Below are 205 nucleotides of genomic sequence, written 5' to 3' on the forward strand. Positions count from 1 at the left end.
TTTTTTTTTTTTTTCCCCCCCTCTCAACAGCTCCCAGGAAAGCTGCAGTGAAGACAGAGAAATTGGAGAAGGATGAAGGAGAGAAAAAGTGTGCAGAGAGGAAGACGTCCGCTGAGGAGAGCAAAGACATGAAAGGGTAAGGCCAAGTACAACAGGAAGGTAGAGACAGCTCAGGCTTGAGAGGCCGGACGCCTCACCTGCCTGC

The 205-nt window shown here is 50.7% G+C and overlaps 1 protein-coding gene across 1 annotated transcript in view; it reads left to right on the forward strand.

Annotated features, from left to right (window-relative positions):
* The window catches only part of lig1 (ligase I, DNA, ATP-dependent), a gene marked incomplete in the record, with an annotated part of 41,099 nt that overhangs the window by 9,009 nt on the left and 31,885 nt on the right, over positions 1-205 (forward strand). The window contains 1 exon segment of the mRNA XM_035671197.1: positions 31-136. Coding sequence (XP_035527090.1) covers positions 31-136 — 106 coding nt within the window.

Source organism: Morone saxatilis, unplaced genomic scaffold (assembly GCF_004916995.1).
Source record: "Morone saxatilis isolate NCDOM2014 unplaced genomic scaffold, NCSU_SB_2.0 Contig23, whole genome shotgun sequence".
NCBI classification, from domain to species: domain Eukaryota; kingdom Metazoa; phylum Chordata; class Actinopteri; family Moronidae; genus Morone; species Morone saxatilis.